The sequence below is a fragment of the Maniola jurtina genome, chromosome 1, assembly GCF_905333055.1.
Source record: "Maniola jurtina chromosome 1, ilManJurt1.1, whole genome shotgun sequence".
Classification (NCBI taxonomy): Eukaryota; Metazoa; Arthropoda; class Insecta; order Lepidoptera; family Nymphalidae; genus Maniola; species Maniola jurtina.
In genome coordinates this window covers 8,534,297-8,559,704 of record NC_060029.1, presented here as the reverse complement: position 1 = coordinate 8,559,704, position 25,408 = coordinate 8,534,297, and the positions used below count along the sequence as shown (strand labels likewise).

General features: G+C 37.7%; 2 protein-coding genes across 5 annotated transcripts in view; both read left to right on the top strand.

Annotated features, from left to right (window-relative positions):
- The window catches only part of LOC123870786, a 53,911-nt gene extending 36,527 nt beyond the window's left edge, over positions 1-17,384 (top strand). The window contains exons 8-19 of one of the 3 annotated variants that reach the window (XM_045914254.1): positions 84-382; positions 625-849; positions 1,320-1,497; positions 2,404-2,529; positions 3,385-3,540; positions 4,754-4,868; positions 5,261-5,337; positions 5,677-5,767; positions 7,014-7,205; positions 7,637-7,825; positions 8,205-8,272; positions 10,035-17,384. In XM_045914254.1, the coding sequence (XP_045770210.1) occupies positions 84-382; positions 625-849; positions 1,320-1,497; positions 2,404-2,529; positions 3,385-3,540; positions 4,754-4,868; positions 5,261-5,337; positions 5,677-5,767; positions 7,014-7,205; positions 7,637-7,825; positions 8,205-8,272; positions 10,035-10,151 (1,833 nt within the window). In that variant the 3' untranslated portion in view covers positions 10,152-17,384. The remainder of the gene's footprint in view (positions 1-83; positions 383-624; positions 850-1,319; positions 1,498-2,403; positions 2,530-3,384; positions 3,541-4,753; positions 4,869-5,260; positions 5,338-5,676; positions 5,768-7,013; positions 7,206-7,636; positions 7,826-8,204; positions 8,273-10,034) is intronic. The other 2 variants (XM_045914330.1, XM_045914406.1) reach the window with 2 other exon arrangements.
- Positions 17,385-17,878: 494 nt separating this feature from the next.
- Positions 17,879-25,408, top strand: part of LOC123869245 (tensin-1) — a 139,279-nt gene continuing 131,749 nt past the window's right edge. The window contains exon 1 of one of the 2 annotated variants that reach the window (XM_045912091.1): positions 17,879-18,071. In XM_045912091.1, the coding sequence (XP_045768047.1) occupies positions 17,919-18,071 (153 nt within the window). In that variant the 5' untranslated portion in view covers positions 17,879-17,918. Of the gene's footprint in view, positions 18,072-21,941; positions 22,035-25,408 lie in introns of those variants that run through there. The other variant, XM_045912103.1, reaches the window with a different exon arrangement.

Below are 25,408 nucleotides of genomic sequence, written 5' to 3'. Positions count from 1 at the left end.
AGACAGGACAAATATTTTTATGATGTATAGATGGCAAAGAATCTAAAGTAATCCGGTTTCATGTACCCTGTTCAATAAATTAGGTGTCATCGAGTGCCGCGGGCGCCAGCACGGCCACGTCCACGGTAGCGTGCAGCGGCATGAGCGTGGCTACCAGCAGCAGCGGCATGAGCCAGCTGTGCCAGAAGAACCAGATCCTCGTGTCGCTGCTGGCGCGCCAGCAGACCACGCCGCCCACGCCACTACCGCTGCCCAACCCGCTGCTGCGCTACCCGGCGCGCGCGCGCCCGCCGCCGCCGCAGCACCCGCACGCGCACCACCCGCTGCAGCTGCGCTCCTTCCACCACGCGCTCTCCAGCATCAAGCCCCACCTCAACGCCAAGTACGTATCACCAGGCCCCACTCACTCGATTGTAAGATCAAGAACTGCTTATCCTAGCTAGATTTAGAGATCTCCTCTGTTTTCTAAATATGAAACATAATATATATGTGTATTATGTTTAATATTAGTTATAAGGCAAAGTTGTTTTGTCTTCTAACATTTAAATTAAACATACTCATAGTTTACTTATTTGTAAAGAAATGCTGGGGGTGTGACTAACACTAAGCTTCCATGATTCATAGTAATCGAGTAAGCAATGTCAACGGCGGTGCTGGGCCTGTTTCTTCGGCGTCTAGCGTGGAGTGTACGGGCATGCAAGGAGTGCAAACCTCACAGGCGGGGCTCGGAGCGCAAAGCCATCTGCAGATGGTGCTGCAAGGCGGCTCGCGCGCCACCTACAACCCGGCCGCCGCGCCGCCGCACTACGCCACGGCCACAACACACCATTCCTACAACAATCAGACTTCGTGAGTTTTTATAGTGAAAACTTTTTTAGTATAGTACTACTACTTTTATAAGTCACGTCAGCAAAATTCGTTCACGAAGAAAAACGCAATTTAATGCCGATTAAAACCGAGTGTACACCAATGAAATACAGACCTTATTATTGCTTGACGTTAAGATTTTAAACAAAAGAACAACAAAGATTCGTGCTAACTCGTATTTATGCGCGTATACGTACGCATCCAATAAAAGCGCTCCCATAGTTGAAGAATCGGGATCGTTCCTGCCTTTTCTTAAGTGTCTTCCCGACCGAATTTCGTACGAAAACCCATGCAAAGTAAGCATGGCCTTATGAGTTATAACTTATAACTGAATGAGAAGGGTAAAATAAAGAATTTTCAAATATTTCATTGTGTATTTGTACTGGCTTAGTGAACGCGCGACCGACGTAACGCCATCGTCTCGGATCAGGCTTATGGGAGCTCGTTTACAGGAGCGGCAACTCGAGGTCGCAGGCGGGGGCGGGGGACAGCGAGGTGCCCAGTGATCAGGCCTTGTCAGACATTTTGGACGAAGTGATCGAGAGCATGCCCTACAGCGACCGGCCCGCGCCCGAAGTCAGCGGCCTCATGGACCTGGAGAGCAATCTACAGTTGCGTTCTGACTATGCTGTGAGTTTAATGTATTGCTCGCATTTTGATTATCTAGTCTAGCAGCCCTATCAGAGTACTGTAATGTGTCTGAAGAACTAAGAATAGGAAAGCCATATTGTCCTCTATCTGTCAACTGTTACTTGATAATCACAGTTTGGACTGGAAATACATTACATAACTAAGTCTCCCTACAAAACCCATTAAAATATATTGAATCAAAATGTATGGAACAACATGGCGGCAACAACATTTTCTCATTCTTAGGCTGAAAACTATAGAGCGCACTTTGACTTTGCTCAGACTTAAGACACTATTAAAACGAGACAACGTTATATAGCTGCCATAAATCTTTCTCGTTTTCACACTGTCTGAAGTGTGAGCAAAGTCAATGTACGCTTAAAAGCTGGGACACACCAAATGCGTATGCAGCACGTAAGCGTAGACGTAGCGCGTACCATGACGTTGTAATGTATGGAACTGTATGAGATATGACATACCGCTTGCGTGACGTGAACGTTCGCGTAGACGTAATGCGTGCTGTCATGTCTAAGGATTCACGCGCGTCACTACGCGCGTGGTCACGTGTACGTGCTTGGTGTGAATCGGCCTTTATAGTTTTCAGCCTTAGTTTGGATGCATTTTATGTTTATTTTAACAGTACAATTGGAATCAGGTAAAACAGCTCTGGTGGATAGTAGAGGGTACATACTTTTCTACTGCGCAGAATGGGAAATATTAACTAACCAACCACTATAAATCAACCACTGCATATGTTCAAGATCAAAGGTTTTTTTAATAACAATAGCAAGCAAACCCATGAACACTTGCAGAACCGGAGGAACCACCGATGCGTTGCGGTGGCAGAAAGCGGTTGTAGCGGTCCTATTTTTCTGGCGCCAACTGTATTTATAATATGTATTTCAGGGCGCAAAAGAAAAGAATGATGTCATAAATGCGATAACGCAAAATCTAATGCAGTTTGAAACTGCAACCAAGAGTCCAGTGGCATCGAGTCCGGGCGCGCCACCTGTATATCCCGTTCAAAGTCCAGTAAGTTGAATGTTGTATTGTCTGTAGAGATTACTGTGTAGCGTTTAATAAAATATAATAGATCTACATTGCTTATTAATTCAAGTTAACCTAATGTACTTAAAACAAAATTATAAGATGCAAATCATGATCAGTTCTTGAATTCCCATGTCTTAAGAGTGTAATAACCCCACAGCATCAGGATTAAGTAATTGGAACCAGTATTGTTATGGTCCAGGTCCATATCGTGAACTTTCTCTAGCGGATAAAAAATATATTCAAAATGGTTAGGAAATCTTAGCGAATCGGAGTCTGTTGGAAATGGATCATATTCAGCCTGATTTTTGCGATCTCTTGCGGGTGTGAATTTCGCTTGCAATTTACGCGTCATATCTGCCCTACATTTTCGTTTAGTCAAACACAAACAAAACCGACATTGGACAGAGAATGAAGGGCGTACGCGAAGCAGCATAATCATCCACATTTGTTTCGGGCGGGCAATAGACGACGTTAGTGACATCTTTTTTTGGTGATGGGGCTTTCAGATCCTTAGGTCCATGTGTCACGTCGACTATTTCCGATCTATTGTGGTCGTCACCATCATATATACATATTACATATTATATTAAATATATTCCTTACATCGATTAAATACGTGAGTATAGCCATAACAATTTATACATACAGGTGTAACCAGACCGCTTGTAAAAACGAAGACAGGTGTTTGATGAAAATAAATAAAAAAGTCCTGTATTTTACAAGTTCACAAAATATTGCAAGAGTTCTGCCTACACCCTGTATATTCCTCGATAATATTCGTGGCTGTCAGGTAAAGCAGCTGTTACATTTAGTGACATAGCTCGTGTGAATGTATAGGGGACGAGTACAATGAGTGGCGGCGGCGTGGGCGCGGCACTGTACGGCATGGTGGCGCGCAGTGAGCAGGACCCGGTGCGCGCGCGCGCCATTGCCGAGCAGCGCGCGCGCCTGCTGCAGATGCAGCGCTCGCAGCAGCTGCTCGTCTCCCCTGAGGTGTGTACAACGCCAGAATGACATGGCTCGTGTAAATGTATAGGGAACCATGCGTGTATCCACATATTTTACATCTATTGTGCCTCACACAAATATCAACGGCCAACACAGTAAAGGAGCAGACATAAAGCTGCATTCAGGCTTATGAATTTCGCACACAGTCGCACACACAGAGAAAGTCGCACCATAATTTCCATTTTTACCATTTTGGTATTTTTAGGTACCCGTACAACAAAAGGAAAAACGGAACCCTTATAGGATCACTTTGTGTCTGTCGGTATGTCTGGCCGTCTGTCGTGTCTGTCAAGAAAACCTATAGGTTGTTCCCGTTGACCTAGAATCATGAAATTAGGCAGGTAGGTAGGTCTTATAGCACAAGTAAAGGAAAAAAATCGAAACCTGAATTTTTGGTTACATCCCAAAAAAAAAGTCTTTAAATTGTTTTCTATACGGAGGTATTTGTGGCGTATCAAATTATTTAGCAACCTTGGGCGATTCGAAGGCACTATTTTTTGTGCCGACGATTTGCCATTTAAAATATGATTCACTTACCTTTTTCGTGTTTCCGGTTCATAGTTAAGCTTGTATGTCATCCTTTATATCTGTACTAATAGAACAAATATATGACATAAGTACTAGTATAACTTACATTGCGTACAAAACTTGTTGGCTTATAACATTTATTTCTTTGTCAATCATGTTTCTCGAGAATGCCGGGTCATATGTCAATGTGTTATTGTAAACAAATTGATTTTATTAGTCACTTTATATGTATAAATAATATGTGAACTTTGTATTGAAGAATTTGATAATATCTGCAAAACTTCTGCTGTTGGAATAACATCAACTATCCTAGCATGAAAATTCAGTTTATTGATATCTCACAACTTGGTGCCGCACCTGAGGTCAAGTTGGCAACCTCTGTGTTCTAGTTAGTGGTAAGCTTACTCGACTGAAGATCGTGAGTTCCTAGGATTCGAGTCCCGGGCCAAAAAAGTTATCGGGATTTTTGTCCAGCAATTCTTAATAACAACCTGGATTTCGGAAATTGACGATGTTAATACCTCTTAATCATCTCCGGTCGTATCGAACTGCCGTCCTATTGAATTATGAGACTGGGGGAAAAGAGTGGTAGCTGTGTTGGCGACCACACTTGTGCACTGTAATATCTCTTGCGTTAAGAAGGTGATTCCGATCTATCTCCTCTTTACAGGCAGCCGAGCAACCGCAAGCGGATCTCGGTTCGACGATCAACGCTTTGGTTTCCGCGACTCCGCCTAACGTTGCCCTCACGCGGACAGACTTCCATCATCTATATCACCCAACGAGTAAGTTTATTGTTATTTTCTATAAGAAATCTCTCTTTGATTTTCCGGGATAAAAAGTAGCATATGTCTTAAACTATCCAGGTCTTAAACTATACCCATGCAAAAAATCAATGCTCCATTGCGACGTGATTGAAGGACAAACCAACAAACAAAAACATATTTGTATTTATAATATGGGTAGTGATAAATTCATAACAAAAAAATAAAACTGATACATATAAGTGCATATCGAATTTGGTTCGAAAGTTTTCATTTTATCGATTCTGAAAAATATGTAATTTAGAAATGTAAATTATATCAATTGTTCATCTGTCTTTTCAGGAGTAGTAATTGGACTTTAATTTTACCAAAATCATGTTTGTATTATTTACTTACATATTTTATTGTTACAGATCAAATGGGTTCAAATTATGGTACAAATAAAATTCAAGCACCTCAACATAATCCGATGCTCAGTCGGCAACTTTGTGTAAGTAACAATGTTGTTTGCAATCCTTAGGTTTTTACATAATTTTGTAGTTAATTTTTCGTTTGCCAACAAATCAATAAATAATAAAAAAATATCAAAATGGCCGCCATGGAAATTTGAAAAATACTAAGTGTAATTTGTTGTACATTGTGCTACTACACCCTTCGTGTGTGATTCCGACTCGCACTTGGCCGATTTTTTAAATATCGTCTTTAGATTATAAAATTAAATAAAATTGATTATTTTGATGTAGGAGTGCAAATCTTGAATGGCTGAAGTTTGTCTTACGTAAAAAATTGATAAGTACTTTTCAAATTTTAATTTTATGTACGTATTCAGGGTGGAGGCGCAGGCGCGGGCACGTACGCGGCGGCGCTGCACACGCCCGTGGCGCCACAGCCCTACCTGCGCGCGCCGCGCCCGCTGCACGGTACGTGCCCTATCTACACACTATACAGCCTACACACACGCGCACACATAGGAGGCCCTCACACGATAGGCTTTACTACAATCTGCCGTCCTATTTCTAAAAAGCGGCTAACTGTAAAAAATAGTTTTTGAGTCATTGCCAAAAAATGTGGCAATTTTCAAAAACAATGCTACATATTTTAATTTAGTGTCATTTTAAGCTTATTTCGTGGTTTAACGACATAATTATTGCAGATAACGGAACACACAATGATTAATTTGATGATTTTTTTTGCCGACATTTCGACACAGTTGCATGAGTCGGGGTCTCACGACGGGACTGCACTATAAAATAAAATATTGACCCTCTATTTTAATGTGTGAGTTGATTAGGGGTACTGATTGAGATATTTGATACGTCCCTCGTGCCTGCATATTCACTGCGATTAGCGTAGAAAGGTGCACTAGTTTTATGTAGGTACTACATATTTTACTAAATACTTCAAATCTTACCGCACTCACAACACCCTAATGACAATATACAAAGTATTTGAAATCATGTTGATTAACGAATAACAAGCAGTGTTTGGTTTTGAGTTTTTAAATAAATGGAAAAATTATGTATATTTATCCTTTATGAATGACTAAAACGATTTTTTTGATTTTTTGTATATCCCTGTAATAGTGTATATATTATAAAAGGTATGTATTTTAATCCATGCGAAATAAAAACATAGTTTTAAGTTCAAATATTCAGTCTGATCCAAAGTTTTTATGGTCTGCTTGTGCATATTATAATTAATTACTGTTATACTAATTTATGTTGAGGTAGAATTAGGTAATATATTATTATTCTATTTTAATTTTTTTATTCAAAGCATGAATATAGCGAGGTCTATTAGGAAATCTTTCCGCATGCCCTGTAGATATATAAGATTATATAGTTTTTTTTAAGATTAAATCTTTGATCTTCATAAAAGTTCTAAAACTAATTGCATGAGTAAAATATTTGCTTCAGTATTCGGTAATCGACCGATGACGCGATGGGTAGAGATAGCGAACTAGATACTCGAGCTTTTGGACAATTCGCATGACCCGGTAGCCGCTGAGTACCGAAATTTTGAATACCAATTAGGGGCGGCCTGGCCGCCAACTCGTCGCGATACGTCGTGAGCGCGTGTCGCTCTCTTCGCCGTTCAAACGACACTCGGTAGGTAGGTTTCGATACCGCGTCCCTCGACCGGTACTATATGAGGCGTGTGTGGCAGTGGGCGGCTACTATGAGGAGGGAGAGGCGGGCGCGGGCGCCTACTGCGGCGAGTTCGCGCGCCGCGTGCCGCACTCCGCGCACGCGCCGCACCCGCCGCACCCGCCGCACCCACCGCATCCGCCGCACCCGCCGCACACCCCGCATCCCTCGCATACCTCGCATCCCTCGCCGCACGACCATCAGCTCTCATGTAAGTAACGACTCGACGGTTTACATTGTATTAATAAGAGTGTCGCTAAATCGAGTCGAATAAGGTTTTGACTATGTTCTCCGACTCGTATCAGTTTTTCAATGACTAACTTGGCTTGTGTGCTATTTCATCCACCGATTTGAATCACCGCCCTCGCCCCACCGCAACGTCTGACATCCGAGAGACTCCGAGGTAAACAGTAGATCGCTTAATAAATTTCGCCAGGCGTCTGTCGTGCATGAACTCGAATAATTTTCTGCCGAATCTACTTCCGCTTCTGATTATTATTAACCTCTATATAATATTATGGCGTTACTGAACGACGTCTTTACGAATGAGCGTTTTACTTGTTTTAATATTTGGATCAGTCTGGCGCTCCTCGACGTGTGCGGCCCGGCCGGGCAGAGTGTGATCGGGATGTTTATGCGCAGGCGGTGTGGGCGGCGTGAGCGGCGTGGGCGGCGTGAGTGGCGTGGGCGGAGCGGGCGGCGGCGCGGCGGGCGGCTCGTCGGAGTACGTGCGCAACGAGCTGCGCGCCGTGGTGGGCGCGCGCTCCGCCATGCACACCCTGCACCCGCCCGAGCTCGACCCCCTGCTCAACTTCGACATGTCTGCACCCGGTTAGTATCCGAATATATTCACAACGGCGGGCGCATACCCAGAGAAAACTCGGCACTGGTGATTCGGGAGGCAGAGCAGTGCAGTGTTGTTATTCACTTGACTAATAAAATAGTTCTAAAATAACACTGTCGTCGGGGTATGCTTTTGTAATACAGGGCCCAAAATATGAACCAGTCTTATTGAAAAAAATGCTACGAGAAGGCAATAATATCATTTAATCTTTTTAAAGAAAATTTTGGACCTTCAAGGATATCAGCATGTGTGAAAATTTACTAAAACTAATTTCGGACAGTGGACATTTTAGATCAAAACAAAGCTAAAACATTGTCAGTCTGAATGTCGGCCACTGGCTGCCGCAATGTATCGTGTGTGGTGTAGGTGGCGGCGCGGTGGTGGGGGGCGGCGCGGCGGCCGCGCGCTCGTGGGACGCGCTCCAGAGCTCGCCGGTAAGCAGGGACGCGCCCACTGAACCGAACCATCTATAGTCACTTTTTACACTACTTCTATCGGTTTTCATTATTTTTCGTAGAACTACATCTCTGATTATTACGTATTGAGTCTGCTCTGCTGCGTGTGTTGTCGAGTCGATCATCTTGATGAATTAGAGGCTGATTGAAAGAAATGTGCCAATTAAGTTCTCGATCGGTTGACTCGGATATTTGTACATGTTTGCCCGCTTCGATTTTCCAGTGAAGGTTGTATAAATATCGTTCTGAGTCATCGATGTAAACTTACAAAATAATTTTACGAGTTAAATGTAAATAATAAATTTGAACAATTTTGTTAGTTGGTGCATTCCTGAAATTATTTTCAATAAAGCTTATGTGATGTGATGTCTAATAATATTTCTTAGAAAATATTGTTTAATAATTACTTTAGATAAATAAAATTCATGAAAACATGAATTTGATTCATCGCTTCTAGGTTTCTCGTACCTGTGATATTTCAGCTTTTTACAGAAAAATGGGGTAATTCGCATGCGCAAGCGGTTTCATTTATGGTGACGGTTATTCAATTATAAAAAGATTTATAATTTTGCAATTAGATTGCTTATTGTTTTGCTTGTACGATGTCGTAGCATACGAATTATTTCGTTTATCGAGTGGCGTACTTCAAACCATTAAAATGAGTGCATGATAATTCTTTTACTTCCAGCTAAAAGTGAGGTGTGATCTAAACGTTCATTTCTAATAAATGATTACAGTTATTCAAAGCATAGAGTATAAAATTCTTAGATGATCACTGCTTTTATGTGTTTATTTTATTGTAACACTTTATCGCGCTTTAGATAGTGTTTAATATGCTAAACAAATAAGCAAGCTCACGTTTTGATCTATCCTCGCTATACATATTATTATTATAATATACCTATTTTAAAATCACGTTCAGATTAAGATAAGATGTCGCAATAATTGGTTAGCGAGTTTGATAGCTAAATCGCCTTTTAAATCGAAAAATATTTCAAATAAAGTCTTTCATTTTCGAAAAGCAGCCTTTATGTAGCATGAAGTTTCAGATAAGAAACTGCTGCATTTTTCTTCATTATACTAAAACTTTCACACATAGTGGTTATAGTTTAACCCTTCGATACATTGATAAAAATATATTTTGTCAAGTTGATAAGACATCATTGTCGCTTTAATCATTCTTTATCCCAGAAATGTTAACAAAGCAAAAATATGGGGAGCTTTTGCTATCACTTCATTGCGTAACTTACAAAATGCTGCTTTAGAGTAAAATGTCTGTTATCTTGGATTGAGAGGTAACAAAAATGCTAGTGACCCGGAAACAGACGTGACTAAACTATAAATCTTCATTCGTTGATTCCATAACCCTAAAAAGTGAGATAAAACGTCAGTATCTATCAGTGTGCTTAGTATGAGATTTTCTCTTGGTGTACGGATCATGAGATCTCACTATCGTTGATGGGAGAGTCGAAACAAAATAGCGTCAAAGTAAAATGGAGCTAAAGGTTTTAAAGCCAAAAATTCAGCACCACCGATTTTCATTGCGCAACGTTTAAGCTTGGCTTGGTTGGGCATACTTGAGCTTTAAAACGAGACAGTTAAGGGTCTGTTTCACTTTAACACTGAAGTGTTTCGACGCTCGAATTGTATTAACGTTGTGAGACCGTATAAAGTCTCATATTAAGTACTGGTTCCGCCTTGAGACGGTGGCGTGCTAACACTGGCTGTGTTGCGTCGACAGAGTACTACGGAGGCGGGCTCGGCGGCGGGCGGTGATGCGGCGGGCGCGGGGGGTGCGGGCGAGGCGCGCGCGGGGGGCGCTAAGGCCTCGCTGCTGCAGAAGCTGCTGTCGCAGTGAGCGGGCCGCGCTGCATTTACCGCGCCCGCCGCCGCCCGGCTGCGAGCGAGCGAGCGCCTCCTCTGCGGCTGTAAACTCACGCTCCGTGAGGACGAGTACACGTATTTATAGAGCGTCTCTATGTGGATAGTAGTACGTTAGTCTAGTAGTGCTAGTGATATTTTCGAGTAATGGAGATCGACGATCGATCGTATGTTTCCTTTGGGTTCTTTGAGAACTCCGTTTAGCGTACGAGTCGTAGATATATGTATCTATGTATAGTTTTAATAAGGTCCGACGTGGAGTACGACGGTAGCTTCCCGTGAGGGAATAAAAAAATATGTGATCCGCTATATGATTGGCGCATACGCGTAGTTTACATACGTTATATACGATAGAGACATACCGCGTGCAATATTGTATAGAAATAAACACTTTTTTGGCGTTGTGAACGTTCTGTATTATAGTGTGAAAGTCAGATGTTACCTGTTATGACAAAGTTAAGTTGTACTGTAGTATTCGATGGGGCGTATGTATGGTTTTAATCCGACCCTATACTTATCGACATAAAAAAGGTTTTATTTTTATAAGAGATAAGCGTTGATCACTCTTGTCTATATCCTATTAAATTCATTTGCGAAAATTATATTCAAAAGTGATTAAGTTCTCCAAAAATAGTTTTCTGAGCCACTTCGAGGAGTATAGAGTCGGAATAACTGCCGAAATTAATAATAATCAATCCTATCTGCAATCTGCCGATAGGTCACTTAGTAACCTTGTTATTTGTCAAAAGTTGTATTTAACAAAGTCGTTGTAACTTATCGACAGATTACAATAGATTGACCATATCATTATTAATTTCGGCCGTAAATAAATATAATGTAAATAACGTGTTGTTAAATTATAGCAATTGCTTTTGTGTAAATATTTTGTTAAATCTACCGTAATATTATGGTATATTAATTTTGCTTGTAATATTAAACACCACTTATTGATTTTATTAAAGTTTTTTTAACTTCGATTTTACAAGATGTTTTTATCTTTATTTTATTCCGCTGTATGCCTGTATTTATTTTACTTGGGTTGACTATTCAATTTTTTTATGATTTGAAACGGTACAAGAAAAAAAAACGAAATGTCTATTGTTCACCTACTCTGACATCAGTATGATAAAGTTTTTCCACAAGGTTTCATTTTCATTTTTAAAACAATCTTTATCTTTTCGTCTTTTTATTTCGAAATGAACATTTAATGATTTTTTTTTGTTGAAACCTACTTGAAATACTCAATCCAATATCAATCCGAACCAAACTGAGTCAAAAATTTTGAAGTCGTGGCCAAAAATAATTAAGTTTATGAAACAAAAAAATCTGAGTACATTGAATCATCAGTTATTAACCACAATATTAACAACCATAAAAACTAGAACTGACTGAAATACCTTCAAATACTTTCAAGGCAATAGTGAATATGCATCTTTTATGTAAGCGCGTTCCAATGTAGACCTTATCATTGCCATCCATAAGGCATCGTTAAGCGCGAGCCTATCCTGCAATAAAAAAAAACCTTATCGGAAAATGTAAGTTTTCACTGAAAAGTTATTGAAAAAAATCTGCATAATTTACCATAAATATTAATTCTTTTTGTAAGTTTTAGTGTCAGAGGTAAATAAATTGAGATATAATCTATATATACCTACAGATACTTATTCTCAATATTGTGTGTATTTATCTCAATAAACAGCAATTGAAAAAAATACCTGCTGATTAATTGAAGAGCATAATTCAAAGTAGGTATTTGATATATTTTTTTTTGCAAATTTTGAGTTATTTGAGTAGTACAGTAGTGTTGAATAACGCGTATTTTCAAAAGGAAAAGAGTAGGGGTCCACTACCCTTATCTTCGAGTGATTTGAATTTTATATAATATTTTTGGTTAGCGACTACAAAATCGTTCACAAGTTTCGTTCTACTTCGTTATTTCATTATTGTCATTGTGATATTATGTAAACATTATTAATATTTTTATTTAAATTATATTGTGTACTATATTTCGTCTATAAAGTAATAACTAGTGCGGGCTTTACGAGGTGAGAAAGCCCGTAGGCGGTGATTGTATGATGCATTGTTTATAGATATTGCATATTATTATGTATGCTCAATTGATGTGAATAAACAAACGAACGAAATGTTGCACTTAAATATAATATATGACTTCGTAAAAAATTTAAAGTACATGATTTGTTAATGTTAAAATATTGCAACGATTGGTATTGATAGGTTTGATTGCGTTAATGAATTTAAATGAACATGATGGAATGAGAGTATGTTAGAAATACGTTACGACGACGCGACGTTTAAAAAGGAGCGTGGGTGCGGCGAATGGCCGAAGATAATAATAATAATTAAGTGTCCGAGGAAATGCAGATATTTAATATTGTGCGTTGCTTACTGAAACGTTGGTTCTATAACTACATTCATTAACCTTATTTCTGCTACTCCCCCATTGAACTAACGCTGGAAGAACCATACAAAATGACAATTATTTTTTGAGTCGATTTGTAGCGCCCCAACGAGCGTACCGGTATATGGTATCATTATTTTATGATTTAACATTAAGTAATGTCAAAAGGTGTTATTTAATCAAAAATTCGGATTTAACTAGCTATTATAGTAGTGGCAGAAAATATCCCACAAAAATAACTTTTTTCTAGTTATTCAGTTTGGTTTACGGTACGGCGGTTTTTTAAAAACGACTACGGAACCCTACCTTAGTTAGGTATGCGTATTTTGACACTGGCCAACTATTGATTATTTTGCGTAAAACACATATAAATACATAAAATCGTACATATAAAACATAGAAATAAATGCCACCATACCTATGAATCAATATCCTCAAAATGTAAAAAAGATATTTATTTAACAACCTATCTGATTACAACGTTCCAATCAACGCGCAGTATGAATGAGTTAGAATAATGTAATAAAAATTCAAATTACGCATTAACATAAGTATGTGGTCTCGAGTCAGCGTTTTTGTGAAAATATTAATAACCTCAATGTTATACGTCGTTTACTCGTACTTTATATAACTTTGTGCACCAAATTATTGGTAAAAATTGAAGTCATCGACTTTTAACTGGAAAAATCACCGTTTACGAAGAATAACTAATTAAGACAGTAAATTAAATTACGAAAGCTTCGACATAACTTAAGAACCTCTTTCACAAGGTCAAAATAAGTTTTACCCGTCAGATAAAACGTTCAGTAGTGTGTAATCTGTAATCTAATTAAAAGAGTTCCGTTTTATACTTCAATATCAATTAATGGCTAAAATTCATTGTGACTCTGTGCAAGAGGCCTTAAATCGCACAATATGATATTTAAATTCTATGTGTACCTACAATTAATAGTTATAAGTTATAACTTATGATTGTATAAGTGAGAACGTATGATCTGGAATGTGTTTGTAGTACCTATACTAGTGATAGCTCATCGTATAGAATACACTGTTGCGTTCGGGACCACAATGCATTGAACTTTACAGACACCCTGTTGAATATTTATAATGTATTTAAACAGTTGCTTAGTCTAAAAAATTGGAGTGCTAAAAATTTAATTCACTTAGATTGTGATGGAAAAACAGCTGTTAAAATTTTGTATAACCGATGTCTTGGGCTATGGCGCTCTATATCTAAATTTTTATATGAAAATGATACGATAAACAAGTATGTCAGCGACAAAATTTATGTTGTTGTATTCATCACCTGTAAACCATTATTTCAGCAACTCTCAGACCAGTTAATTATTATTCTCCATTCGTTAATTGACTTGTGCATACAAGTTGATTGATTAAGGGCAATTACTTAAGTTTGGTGTTTAGTACTTAACTATCATTGATTGTTTCCTTTATGCTTGACGCGTCAAAGCATCTTGGTTCTCTAATGTCAGCTACTTCTCTTGCTTTGATTGAATATATTTATTATAAATAATAATAATAATTCGTCTCTCAAGGGACAGATATCCATCGAAACAGATATTTGACTTGGACACTACCGAAGTGTATAGATAACATTATCGTTCTACATAAAAATGATATACCAACCGTAGATATAGCGTGTAAATTTATATTGTGATGTTATAATAACCTACCTAAACAACGTACAAATAATATGTAGGGTGTACCCATAAAATTATAAATAATGGAAATTGAAACGGTTAAAGAAATATATTAATATTTTTATACCCTAAAGATACATAACTGATGTCTAGACTACTGACCAATACGATCGATGAACTCGTCAAAACAAAACCACCTTTTTACCATTAATATACTTAGTGAGATGAAGCTTTACAATATCCGAAAACCCCTAGCAATATAACACTCATTCCATTTAGTTGGTTACGAGGCGACGAGAGGTGCCGGAGTGTCCGACTAGCGAATACCGATTCCGTAAAGTACAATGATGGCCTTGTTAGGTACACGACAACGTAAACACATAGTTGACAAGTAGTGATGTTGTCTTATTGAAAAATATTGGAAGCATATTTATTGGATTGTTAGATTGAAGAGCATTTAATGCCGTCACATAGTTTTTGACGTTCCGCTGCGGACGAAATGTACCCGAAGAAGGCTATATTTTTTACAGTTTTATATAGTGTACAAAGGAATAAAAGACTCGTTTTTTCGACAACACGTCCATTGCACGGGTTATAAAAAAATTGGTTTTCCGAAATAACTGTAAAATGCGAATCAGTTAACGACGCATGCGTGCCTGATATTAAAAGATATAAGATATTTTTCAATACCATCTTTATAAAGAGACTATGTAATTATATGTAATAAAAATAACATACGATAAAATACGTTAATAGTTGTAAAAGATTCATAACTTTCATAATGGGAATCTATTGTTTCTGTTGTAATAATTGTTACTGGCGCAACTTTATAAGGAACACTTGTTGTTCTGTAAAACAGAATACGGAAGCATCCAAATCGATTGCATAAATGCACCGCAAGTAGATACTCGTCATATTTATCTATGCATTGGGCAACCAACTTAGTAATTTTTAATACAATGTTTTAATAAGAGTAATGATTGGAAAATGCCTAAGAAATAAAATTGAGGAATTTTAGTCTTCCAAAAAACATTAATAAATTAATATTATTTGCCTCCAACGTTGTTACATACCTACTGTTCAAAACGATATTTTTACTTACCAAAAATCGTCAAAAACTTAATAGATATTATTCGATACAGTAATTGTTAATCGATGTTCGTATGTCAGATTATATAGTTATTTTAATGATTATGTATATCACAATTCATTAACACCAATATTTACATAATTATAACGATTGGTAAAGAAAATAATCAACGAAAATTATTCCTAATAAAAGATATAGTTACTTATTTAATATTTTGATAAATAAACATTAAATTGTTGAATTGGCTTATCGAATAAAATATTGTAACACACGCAATTCATCTATATTATATAGAACTCTTAGAATAATGCAAACATCTCGGTGTAATGGATTTATACCTCATTTTAATGTTCGTAACATTAAGGTCGTATTTGATATTAAATCTTAAAAAGTTTCCATAAAAATCTTTAAACTATCAACCCTGGTTAATATTTTTTTCAAAGTAACTTTTTTATATATTTTATATTAGGCTGCTATTCGGATATATGTATTATCGTAAGGTTTATGGTAATTTCACAACTATTAGACATTATATTGAGTAAATCATATGTAAGAACTTGATACAATTTTAAATGATGATGTTTGGTCAGATAATTGGGAATGTTATGTGTAATTCGAAATTTTATGTGAGATGATCGAAGTAATCATTATTTTCGCAATAAAAATTTTTAGTTCCGTATCACAGAGTAAAATAAGAGACAACAAAATAATAGGGTCCAATGTTTCCATCCAATGCTACAGCAAATTTACGACTTGGACTGTGTTAGGAATGTGATATGTCAAGGTTTATTTATACGGTCTACTTACTCTGTGACCAGGGATTTAGAATGTCAAATTATTTTCATGACTAATCGACGAAACATTGATGGGTACGGGAATCTTTGTTTCAAAGGGAAAACATAATTAGTTTAACCGTTTGTAATCTTCATTTTTATAACTTGCAAAATTTTGTTCTGTATATTTTAAATATAATATGCTGACATAATTTTATATGATTCCTCTGTAGATGATAACGTGTGATAATATATTTATAGTAAGATGACAGTCGCTAACACAACGAGGTAATTATACTCCCGTACAAAATTGATTTTATTTTTTGTATAAAATCGTGCCTCTTGTCTTGGCCTGTCGTCTGCGAACAGGGGTATTGTGTATATTTGTAGAGGTAAAGTTCAGTTTTAGAAGGCGTTATTTGAACCTAATTATGTTTTTTCTAAAAAAAACGATTAAGTGTTTTGGCCAGCGGCAGAAAGGATTATCGCTAGAGTTTATTTCTACTATTATAATATATAAAGCGAATGTGTTTGACACATCGTTACGGGTGGGTAATGTTTTACAGCTTTAAGAACTAAGTATAATATTATAATACCCCAGTCTTGAACAGACTCAAACTTCGTTTAATGTTGAACTAACCTAGTCTTATCGTACCTAAGCCGTAATCTTTTTTGCGGATGGCCGTTAAGTCTGTGTTATTAAGTTCTTCAGATGTTAGATAAGAGTCCTTTTGTGTTGCTGTGCATTTCTACGCATTGTATGTATGTATGTTTATATAATATTGTAAATAGTTAAACATATATTTTTACGATTAGAATACACAACCAAAGTTGTTATAAAAATATGGTTGATTAAATGATAAAATTGATATAGGTCGTTATGTTTATCTTTTAGTGGACATTCGGCTGCGACCGCAGCTGGATACACCGATGTCTCGTCAAAGCCTTCTACATAACCGCCCTGATATTAGTAAAAACGAATTTATTGTTTGAGGTATGAAATTCGAATAATTCAGAACAGATGATATAAAATTAAGCTGTAAACTGATAATAGTACGAGTAGCTTACTGTTTTCGTTCCTAATAGCTTGCTCCAGAACTTTTACCATGTTACGGTCATTGTCAATTAATGAAGCCGACATTACGATACTTCTGAGGGTTCAGATTGTAATATTTTTATCCATTGACAAAAGCAGGCGTTAAGAGTACATACTTTTAAGTTGTATTTTTTTGTACATTTTAGATTCGAAAATATAATTATATCTAAATGATAAGTAGTTTTATTTGTCTACGTAAAACAATTTCTTTGTCTTGGTACGTAGTCAGTCAGTTTATAACACTGCACAGCTAAGGGCCAATTCACATCCGAACGGCAGCGGCGCGGCGAGGCGAATACTTTCAGTGTGAAATAATTTTGAATTTTATTCACATAATTGAAAGACCAGTATTGCTTGAAAAGGTCACGCGGCCGAAACTTGGAAAAGTATGAACTGGGCGAGCTCGGAATCGGACCGCGGAGCCCGAACAAGCAGAAGCTATCATCGCTTTCTGTCTGCGCCAATGATGCCACCTAAAATATATTTACCGCCGCACTGGTTAATTAAAACAGTTACTATGTATATGAACAATTCTTTGAACTCGAACTCTAGTTCAGAAAGGCCAATGCGCACATTGTTTCCGTTTATAATGTTCATTGGTAGCGAACACGTTATAACGTTAGCAATGTTGCCTGAAGTATTTAAAAACGAGAGTCCGTCCATATAAGTCGATGGGCAGTCCAGTCAGTGTTAGTCCGTCCCGTTGCAATGGACTATGGAGATTATTATCCATTCATAATAATGATTGTAGTAGTCACAGTTAGCGTCATAGTATTGTGCAAGACAGTAAAATGTGCTGTTTCAAAGTTCTTCAACAAGTTGGTGTCTTGGCTTTATCATTTTAAAAAAAGAATAAAAGAGGTGAGTTTCCCGTTTCAAATACGTACAAATTGTGTTACTTTTTACTATCGAGCAGGCAACAGTCCAGCACATGGGTAAGAAATCTAATGGTAGGCCCTTAGGTAAGTACTTACCTATAGCTGGTTAACAGCTAAGTAGTTATACTGAAATGGGTACTTATTTTAAGTACTGAAACTTATCTTAATAGGACCATCACAGCCGTTTTAGTATTAGGCATGATATTGGAATAAGGCTGGAAGATATGAAACTGAGAACCTTGTTTCTCTCATTTCATCCTGATGAAATTGAAGAGGAATCTTTAGTATCTAGATATCCCTACTCATAAAAGTACCTATGCACTAATATGAATATACATATCTATCATCATAGTTTCGGTACGTACCTATAGTTTCTTGATAAAGTAGCTTTCTAAATTAAGTACCTATTCTAATGTCTAATGCTGAAAGAATTATTTTTAAAATTGGTTCAGTAGTTCCAGCGTTTATCGATTACAAACAAACTATTTTTTTTTTTTAAATTTTAGTATAGAAATGTATTATTATCACCTAGTTAAGTATAGATATCCTTGTTATTATAAAAAATACAATACTCAACTATTAAATGACTAAGTGCTAGATCCTACCTACCTACTTAAATACATTGTATTCAAGACTTGAGTACCGTTTTTAGAATATACTTCGAACAATTAAAATCAAGGTACCTAAAAGATGGCTCTTTCAACGCCTTGTCTCTTACTACGAGAGTTGACAAGACGTTGAAAGAGCCATCTCTACTTACCTAAAATAGTGATAGAGTAGCAGATCCTCTGTGTAAACTGAGAGGCGTTCTTACTATTGGCCGAGCAAAAACTTCTACTAATAAAATAGGCATTACTTATACTTAGTTAGCCTTACTGTGCCTATTCAAAACACCTATAATATATTCTTAAATCAGAGATTATGGCACCTGTCCCGGGCATTACCTATCGCTATCGGCTTTGCACATAATACGCATGGATTTCGACCAAAACGTACCAACCTAGCGTCGTCTTAGAGTGAAAACCTCGGGAATGCATTTTTGCTCAAATTTATTTTATTGCGTTTCTAGGAAGAAAACCTCGCAACGCACATCCTGATCTGACTAATTTGTTCATTCGATACTCGTAACGCCATTTATGACATTAAATGAGAAACTCGTAAATACTCGCTTCTGTTAGTTACAACACGCAGTTTTTTCTTCCTCCTGAACAGTTATTTCTTTTACACTTACGAGGTTTTCACTCTAAGCCGTCGCTAGGTACTTTCCTACTAAATTGATAAGGATTGTTGCCCACTGCAGGCGGGTCAATCAGCCTACTAGGTAAGTAGCAAAAATGTGTAAGTAATATATCGGGCAATCTATTTTTCCATACTTAGAATAAGTAGGTACCTATTAGGTAAGCATCGCTTATACTTATACGCAAAATCGCGTATAAGTAACCAACGCAGGGCGCTATAACCTAATCGCGAAATAACAATTGAAACCATGATATGGGTGAGAAGTTTAGCTTTTCCTTACTACCATTTATCGTCATCATCAACCAACAGATGTCCACTGCCGGGGACTAGGGGCCTTGCCGCCTTGGGATAATTTTCCTTCCCATTAGGTTTTGGACATAACGAACGTGTGAGCGTGCTGCTGCCCGACACCGGCTTGTGCCATTTATCTAGTCTAGCCAATTTGAAATCGGTATACCGCCATTTGTTGTTCGCCAAAGCCTCGCTTGTAGACAAGCAAGAGGTACCGCGGGCAGGTGAGGTGGACTGGACACACACACTACGATATAATAATATGTATAAATTATTAATACTAATTAATATTACTTATTATATTCTGTGGTTCAGGTTGACACGGTACGCACATAGCGCAGGTTACCTGGTACAGTTTGTTTTTTTACCATAACATAAGCATAATAATATGTAGCTTCGAGCGAAGATTCGAGGAAAAATAAGTTATAAGTACTCTATCTACTACTTTACTGTGCTAGTACATTCACTGGTCTGATATTTTAGCATAATTTTGACAAATGCTCTATATTTGATACATGAGCAAACGTTAACTGGCTCTAATTAGAGAATATAACATCAATAGGTAAGGTAAATTAATCGACGAGGTCAAACGAAATGTTCTGTAATTGCTCTAAATTGTGTAAAGTGGTTATACGTACTTACCTACCCACAAAACCAGGCTATAGGTAGGTAGTCTTTGGGTAGGTATATAAGCAAGTATACCTACATATAGCAGTTACCTGAATCAGTTTCATTATACTTACTAGAGTTACGTCGCTATAAGTACTAGGTTGGCACCTATTAGTTACCTATTTTGCTTTATATTGTACCTACTAGCTGACGCCCGCGACTTCGTACGCGTGGATTTAGGGTTTCTAAAAATCCCGTGCGATCTCTTTGATTTTCCGAGACAAAAGTAGCCTAGGTATGTCACTCTCCAGGTCTTTAACTCTATTATAGTTTATGAATACCTACCTTGCGAAAAATCAGTTCCCCTAAGACGTGATTAAAGGACAAACCAACAAACTTCGCATTTATTATATGGGTAATGCTTATATTATGGGTAGTGATTTATTAAAAAAAATAGATGATATCGCGTTTTCAAGATTTGAGAAATTAAGAATTGATTAAAGAATACAAAGAGGCTTCGGTGTGTAGAGCACAGCTTCTAGGATTTTAAGTTTTCGCTAATGTTACAATGATTTCCATAGAAATAAGTTAACGATTACAATTTGTAATACAAGGAGCTGTTGTATAAAGCACGTCGTACCTACTAAAAGAACGCTACGCTACGACGACTACGGCGCGCGCGGGTTCGATTTCGATAGTTTCAAGTGCTTTTTTAACCCCCGTCCCAAAAAGAGGAGTGTTATAAGTTTGACGTGTGTATCTGTGTATCTGTCTGTGGCATCGTAGCTCCTAAACTAATGAACCGATTTTAATTTAGTTTTTTGTTTGAAAGGTGGCTGAAAATCGGTTCAGCCGTTTGAAAGTTATCAACTCTTTTCTAGTTACTGTACTTCATTTGTCGGCAAAAATGCTACGTTGAACACATTGCCATCGCGTGTTTCTTTCAATAAATAGCTCACAATCTGCGGTTTGGCAAACCTACATATTTATTGTACTAATAGCGTAGCTTCATAGCTACGCTGCGTAGCTATATCTACTCTTACCGTGAAACCGTTGGCTATAATAAATACAATAATTTGCTAACATCACTGAAAAAAGTGGATAGAGATTTTTTTCCGTAATAATAAATAATTAATTATTGTAGACACTTATTACTTACCAAATTAAGTCTGCTTGTACTTAGTAGGTGTTATTTTTGTGCAGTTTTTGTGTATATTATTACATATTGTGTGATCGCTGATAAATTCTATTTATCATCATTTAGAAATTGATTAAAGTCAATTATACTCTGCAAAAATGGGCTAGCCCACCCGTGTGAGGCGGTGCAGCGTCACCAAGTTTTATATCCAAACAAATTCTTTATGTGACGCGGATTGAAGCAGCCGTTCCGGGATTCCTTGGTTACTTTTATGCAATTATAATTCAGTGGCCTGGAGAGACTCGCGCTGCCTGCTGCCTAGTCCCGAGTCGCGCGGCTCACAGATCGCACGCATGCGTATCCACGCCTAATCCTGTTGCACGCAAACCATACGCACATACCTCAAATAATGTTTTTAAAAATCAAAACACTAACTTATCTTTACTAGCTACTTAGTTAATAAAGCTGATGTGGTCAGTAAAAATAAAACGAATTTATAAGGAAAGAATGAAAAAGATGGATTTTTATATTTTTTATTATTTTTTGTGATCTGGCTTGCGAAGAACTCAGGTGTCCTACAATAACTGAAGTATGCCCTGGAGATGTCCGTGGTCCCGCGACCGCAGGCGCCCGCTTGTGGTCAGCGCACCTCCTCAGATAATACCTCAGGTAGGTACTTGTGCCTGTAGTGTATACTCTATATTAGCACGTATTAGCCTGTATATTATATTATACTATATATAGCTCAATTACCACTGACTCATTGACATAATTGTTCTCCTAGAAAGAGAAGGAAAATGATATAGTGATGTAGGGGAGATGTGTTCGGTTTCGGGAACCCTCTGGGGAAAAATTATGACATTTCGGAAAAACAAGATGGCGGCCGACGTGATTTTTGCAGCTCCGTTGTTTTCCAACCGATTTTGTCGAATTTTGTAAAGTTTAAAGAAAGTAGTAAACGATTAATGGGAAATGTCGAAAAAATTGAAAAAACAAGATGGCGGCCGAACCGTAGCGTTTTCAAAATTTTGATTTTTCGACCCCGAACCGCGGCGCCACAGATCCGAAACGGGGTAATTGAGGATAATTATTTTTTCTGGTTTCGCCCACGATTATCCTGTATTTTGACAGAACGGGAGTGGTTTTTAAAAATTCAAGATGGCGGCTGTCATGGCGGCCGTTATGTTAGAGGTACGAAAAAACGCAATTTTAAAAGTTAAATATCCCAAAGTTGGCAACATCGGAGCGATTCGGCTTCTATGAAGCGATTGTACGTATAGACTCGAGGTATAGATTGGAGGAAAAAAATTACCCCATTTTTTGGGAAAATTTCAAGATTTTCGGGAAATTGTAAAAAATCGAAATATGGGCTTTTTGAAAAATTTGAGTATGAGCGATTACGTGTTTTGCTCGTACAAATGACATTTGGGTATTTTTTTTGCCGAAGACTGGCAACACTGGAATTTATCAAAGAAAAAGTGATTTTCGACGTGGTGTTTTTTCAGGGGCGATCGTTTCGCGTGGGTGCGAGCGAGAGGAGAGATTGCAACGTCATCGGGAGCGATATATCCTGTAGTTATTGGAAAAGTTATACAACGATGTAATTTATTTGTTTAAAACGAATTGGCGGCCATTTTGTATTTTTTTTAATTTTTCGAAATTTTGATCACGTTTTTGAGGCAGTTGGCAACATTTTGGAAAGTCAATATGTATGAACCGATTGTGTATCTCGGCTGGCAGTATGGAGATATGCAACCGGTGTTGCCACTTTTGGGGAGATTTTCGAGATTTTCAACTAAGAAACTCCTGTAAAATTTTGTATGAAAAATTTTTTTTTCATGGATGGTGTCGTATAGAGAACAAAAAATTAGTAAGCCAAAATTATGGAAAGAGCTGATGATTGAGGATGTCAGAGACGGGTGAAGGGCCCGCTTAAGGTATTGAAGATAGGTGGGGGGTGCTCGAGCAAATGTCATTCATGACGTCATCCAATTGCCAAAAAGCTGGAAAAAAATTCAAAATGGCGAAAAAAAGATGGCCGCCATACAAATTTCGCTGGTGTCCAGCTCGGAGGGTATAAAAGATGGAAGTGAGGTTTCTTGGCAAGAGATGATCAGGATCCGAAGGTCTACGCGATGAATAGAAAAAAAATCCAAAATGGCGGATTTTTTTTTCCATACATTTTGTATGGCGAATATTGAATGCCTCATTCTCCTAGAAAGAGACGGAAAACGATACGAAAATGTAGGGGAGATGTGTTCGGGTGGGGGAAGCGAGTAGGGAAAAATTATGACATTTCAGAAAAACAAGATGGCGGCCTATATGATTTTTGTGACTCTTTTGTTTTCCAACCGATTTCGTTGAAACTCGCAATATTTGAAGAATGTAGTAAACGATTAATAGAAAAAGTGGAAAATTTTGGAAAAACAAGATGGCCGCCGTACAAATTTCGTCAGTGTCTATCTCGGAGGCTATAAAAGATGGAAGAGTGGTTTCTTGGCAAAAGATGATCAGGGTCCGAAGGTCTACTCGGTGAAACAAACTCTGCATGCTCGCGGACCACTTTAGTGGTCCGCGCACCCACGCACCCTACTAAATTATTATCCTAATTTACAAAATATAATATGGATATCGTTTTCAGGGTTTTCCAGGGTGCTGATTTTGATAATGACATTTATTTTCAAATCCAAGATGGCGGACTCACATTTTCTACAAAAAATAGAAATGCCTGTCATTTTATGGGGTTTTTCGGGGTGAATTATGTATCTTAATAAATCAATTTGGTTTTATATAATAAAGTTAACCTTACCACGTCACGTGAGCTGCTTTAGCAGCTCGCGCACCGAGCAAAAACTAGTTATACTATATATAGCTCGATTACCACTGACTGACTCATTGACATAATTGTTCTCCTAGAAAGAGACGGAAAATGATATAATGATGTAGGGGAGTTGTGTTCGGATGGGGGAGTCGACTGGGGAAAAATTATGACATTTCGGAAAAACAAGATGGCGGCCGACGTGATTTTTGCAGCTCCTTTGTTTTTTAAGGGACTCCGTTCAAACTCGCAACTATTAAAGAATGTAGTAAACGGTTAACAGAAAAAGTAGAAAAAATTGGAAAAACAAGATGGCGGCCGAGCCGTAGCGTTTTAAAAATTTTGATTTTTCGACCCCGAACCGCGGCACCACAGATCCGAAACTGGGTAATTGATGATAATTATTTTTTCTTGTTTCGCCCACGATTATCCTGTATTTTGACAAAACGGGAGTGGTTTTCAAAAATTCAAGATGGCGGCTGTCGTGGCGGCCGTTATGTTAGAGGTACGAAAAAACGCAATTTTAAAAGTTGAATATCTCAAAGTTGGCAACATCGGAGCGACTCGGCTTCTATGAAGCGATTGTACGTATAGGCTCGAGGTATAGATTGGAGGAAAAAAATTACCCCATTTTTTGGGGAAATTTCAAGATTTTCGGGAAATTGTAAAAAATCGAAATACGGGCTTTTTGAAAAATCTGAGTATGAGCGATTATGTGTTTTGCTCGTACAAATGACATTTGGGTATTTTTGTCGCCGAAGACTGGCAACACTGGAATTTATCAAAGAAAAATTGATTTTCGACGTGGTCTTTTTTCAGGGGCGATCGTTTCGCGTGGGTGCGAGCGAGAGGAGAGATTGAAACGTCATCGGGAGCGGTATATCCTGTAGTTATTGGAAAAGTTGTACAACGATGTAATTTATTTTTGCAAAACGAGTTGGCGGCCATTTTGTAATTTTTTGAATTTTTCGAAATTTTGATCACGTTTTTGAGGCAGTTGGCAACATTTTGGAAAGTCAATATGTATGAATCGATTGTGTATCTCGGCTGGCAGTATCGAGATGTGCCACCGGTGTTGCCACTTTTGGGGAGATTTTCGAGATTCTCCCCAAAAACTCCTCCTGTAAAATTTTGTATGAATTTTTTTTTTCCACTGATGGTTTCGTATAGAAAACAAAAAAAAAATCGAGGAAAAATTTGGAAATAGCTGATGATCGAGGATGTC